The sequence below is a fragment of the Rhincodon typus genome, chromosome 18 (assembly GCF_021869965.1).
Source record: "Rhincodon typus isolate 14 chromosome 18, sRhiTyp1.1, whole genome shotgun sequence".
NCBI classification, from domain to species: domain Eukaryota; kingdom Metazoa; phylum Chordata; class Chondrichthyes; order Orectolobiformes; family Rhincodontidae; genus Rhincodon; species Rhincodon typus.
In genome coordinates, this window is record NC_063349.1 from 54,054,594 (window position 1) to 54,058,860 (window position 4,267).

The 4,267-nt window shown below is 41.1% G+C and overlaps 1 protein-coding gene across 1 annotated transcript in view; it reads right to left on the reverse strand.

The window, feature by feature from the left end:
- The window catches only part of LOC109918294 (transmembrane protein 117-like), an 80,708-nt gene extending 77,836 nt beyond the window's left edge, over positions 1–2,872 (reverse strand). Inside the window, exon 1 of the mRNA XM_048607956.1 lies at positions 2,862–2,872. Coding sequence (XP_048463913.1) covers positions 2,862–2,872 — 11 coding nt within the window. The remainder of the gene's footprint in view (positions 1–2,861) is intronic.
- Positions 2,873–4,267: the final 1,395 nt, after the last annotated feature.

Consider the following 4,267-nt stretch of genomic DNA (forward strand, 5'->3'; position numbering starts at 1 on the left):
CTGAGTCCAGAGACTCCTGAGCTATCTCCTTGAGAACTCTGGGCTGTAGTCCATCTGGTCGAGGTGATTTATCTGTCTCCAGCTTCCCAGCACCGTCTCCTTAGTGACTGCCACTACACTCACCTCTGCCTCTGACTCTCATGAACTTCTGCTATGTTCCTGGTGCATTCCACTGTGAAAACTGATGCAAAGTACCTATTCAGTTCCTCCACCATTTATTTGTTCCCCATTCTACTTCTCCAGTCTCATTTTTCAGTGGTCCAATGTCTACTCTTGCCTGTCTCTTACATTTTAGATATCTAAAAAAACTTTTGCAACCTTCTTTTATATTAATAACTAGCTTACTCTCAAATTTTATCTTCTCCCCCATTATTGCTTCTTCAGTTATCCTCTGCTGGTTTTTAAAGGCTTCCCAATCCTCTCAATTCCATTAGTCTTCACCATATTGTTTGCTTACTGTTTTACTTTTATACTAAACCTGGCTTGTCAGTCATGGTTGCCTCATCCTCTCCTTGATATGTTTCTCCTTCCTTGGGACAAATTTATGCTGTGCCTCCCAAATTAACTCAGGAATTCCTGCCATTGCTGCTCCACAGTCTTCCCTTCCAATCAACACAGGCCAACTCCTCCCTCATGTTTTTGTAGTCACTCTACTCAATTGTAATACTGTTATATCGGATTCAATTTTCTCTCTCTCAAACTGCAGGGTCAAATCTATCATATCATAGTCACTGTCCCCTAGGGGTTCCTTCACCTTCAGCTCCCTAATCAAGTCTGCCTCATCAAATCCAGAATTGTCTGTTCCCTAGTGGGGTCTACCACAAGCTGCTCAAAAACACCATCTCAATAGACATTCCACAAATTCCTTTTCTTGAGATTCAATACCAACCTGATTTTCCCAGTCCACCTGCATATTGAAGACCCCATGATTATTATAACAGTGCCTTTCTTACATGCCTTTCTATCCCCTGATTTATTTTCTTCCCCACTCCTGACTACTGCTAGGAGGCCTGTACACAACTCCCATCTGGGTCTTTTTTCCTTTGTAGTTCCTCAACTCTACCCACACAGATTTTACACCTTCCAACTCTGTATCACTTCTAGCTATCAATTTAATTTCATTTCTTACTAACAATCCAAGATGGTCCCCTTTGTCCATCTTCCTGTCCTTTCAATACGGCGTGTATCCTTGGATATTTAGTTTCCAGCCCTGGTCCCCATGCAGCCACGTTTCTGTGATATTCACAACATCGTTCCGTTCCGAGGAAGGGTCACCAGACCTGAAACATTAACTCTGATTTCTCTTCACAGATGCTGCCAGACCTGCTGAGCTTTTCCAACAACTTCTGTTTTTGTTATCGTTCCTGCCAATTTCAATCTGCGCTACAAGCTCATTTATCTTGCTTCATATTCATTCACACAAAAGACAGATAGAAAAATGAACGCTGTTAAGGGACAAATAAAAGAAAATAACAAAATTGGCCAAATTGTTTAAATGATCTTCAAGATGCATTGTTACACAGGCATAGGTTATTGTTGATCGGTTGATTTTCTGAAGATGTCGATCAGGTTCAGTTTTATAGTTTACTCATATAAAGTGGGTTCTTATTCTTAAAACTTAGTTTCCTATGCTCAGAACATCCAAGAGCTAATAAGGGATGTTAAACAGGGAGCTTTCAAATCTTCATGGTGTAGCACCAACAGCGAGATTCCCTCTCACAGAAACCACCATCAAACTCTGAACATTCCCTAACAAACTGACCATTTCCTTCATGAGCCCCCAGTTACCATTCAACATCTGCTATCTGCTTTGTCATGAGGTCTTTTCCAGCCTTGCTGGAACCAATTCCGAGGCACTGACCTCTCAAATAAACCTTGTTTGGTCTGTTTTCCTTTTAACACAAGCTGTAAACCACAATCCAAAGGTCATCTTTAGTTTAGTTTCCAGTTCACAGCTCCAAGCCAAATTTAAAAGAAGAACAAAATAAAAAATAATGTAAAATTAGCGAGAGCCCGAACCATACTTGTAATGTTTCCTTCTAGAAATAAAAGTTTGATAGAGTAAAGATTGATTCTAGTTCTATTCTTCACCAAATGGCTTTGAGATATAACATTTTTTCCCTTTGGGATATTGATTTTGCCCAACAGTAGTCAAAATAGCAGATTCCTCCACCTCAAGAAATGTCTGGACAATCACTCAGAATCCCTACAGTGCGGAAGCAGGCCATTCGGCCCATTTGATCCATTCCGACCTTCCAAAAAGCATCCCACCGAGACCGCAGCATCCCACCTCGACCACACCCCCCGCCCCGACTCCTGCATTTCCCACACCTAATCCACCTAGCCTGCACATCCCTGGACAGTATGGGCAATTTATCGTGGCCAATCCACCCTAACCGGCACATCTTTGGACTGTGGGAGTAAACTGAGCCGCCTGGAGGAAACCCACACAGATACGGGGAGAATGTGCAAACTCTACATGGATCGTAGCCCAAGGCTGGTATCACACCTGGGGCCCTGGTGCTGTGAGGCAGCAGTGCTGTTCACTGAGCCATAGTGCCACAGGAACATGGATGTGGCTAATCATATTTTCCTCTTAAAAAGAAATGCTCAAACCTCTCAAGGATTTAGTCTAGAGAGTACTAATTATTCATGTCACTTCAATTTACCAAATAAGCCTCATATATTCCTCAAAGTCTCACCTCTACTTTATTTGAAGTATCACACCAGATTTGCAATTGTATGGTTAAAAAAAAAGTCAATGGAATGAAGATCAGCCAGCTATAGTTAATTAACGGTGTGCAATCTGATCTCTGAAATTATCATATAGGCAACAAAGACAAAATCTATTCTCTCCTCACATAGAAGCCATCGTTAATCCACATGGGGCATCTTCCAACCCAAAGCAGTTTAGGAGCTTTAAATTGCAGCCTTTCAAAACAAGCTGTGATCTGCAGTTATATTTTTTAAAAAAAGTTAATTATTTGCATGTGTAATGTGAGTTTGCAGAAACAAAATGCATCAGTATGAAGGGAACAAATAAAGGCTGCAGATAAAAACAAATAAAAGCAAAATAATTTCTATATTATTACAATAAATATAATTTATGAAGGATGTAGAAAATACTCATTATTGAGGTAAAATATAATCATAGTATTTTAATTAGATACTATTTTAGTATACATGGTAAGGCAGCAAAATAGGCTGATGATAAAAGACATTTCTCTGATAAGTCTGAGTAATGCATAGCACCTAGAAACTGAAAAAACACCCAGCAGGGTGAAAAGGATACCATATTGACCCACATTTTGCAGTCGTAATAGCAGTGAGGGTGTCAACATTCACCACCATTACTGCACTGAGGCAGAGTGCAACCTTGTGTGTTCATATACACACAGTTGAATGCGGACACCCAATAAATGATCCTATGGTACTCCATAGAGTGCGTTGCTGAGGGTGTCTTAGCAAACATTTTTCTCCAAATAATTACTGGATAAACTGTAACACTTGCTTTTGGTCCCTGCTCCAAACTCTGTTCCCTCATACTGACTCTGTCCTTTATCTTGGCAACAGTTTGAGATTATACGTACTGTTTACAATCTTTGTGATACATTTGACACTGAGATAAGATTTCAACCTTTCATTTGCACCATCACTAAGACCTCTGTAACATTACTTGACTTTGTCTTATCTCAGCACATCTGTTATTGAAACTTTTATTCACAGCTTCATTATGTCTAGAGGCGAATGCTCCAATGCATTCCTGGCTGGTCATCCCCATTCTACCCTCCGTAACCTTGGGGCTGTCCAAATCTCAGCTGCGACTGTCATAACTAGCGCCAAGAATCATTCACCCTTTCCTCACTGATCAACACTGACCCAGCCAATCGACACCTTGGGTTTTAATTTCCCATAGAGTCATAGAGATATACAGAAACTGACCCCTCCATCCAACTCATACATGCCGACCAGATATCCTATATAGATCTAGTCCTATTTACCAGCATTTGGCCATATCCCTCTAAACCCTTCCTATTCATATGCCCATCCAGATGCCTTTTAAATGTTGTAATTGTACCAGCCTTCACCACTTCCTCTGGCAGCTCACTGGTTCCACGTGCCACCCTGAGTGAAAAAGTTGCCCCTTAGGTCCCTTTTATATCTTTCCCCTCTCACCTTAAATCTATGCCCCTCTAGTTTTGGACTCCCATAACCTGGGACTGCCCTACCCTTGACTATTCACCCTATCCATGCCCCTCATGATTTT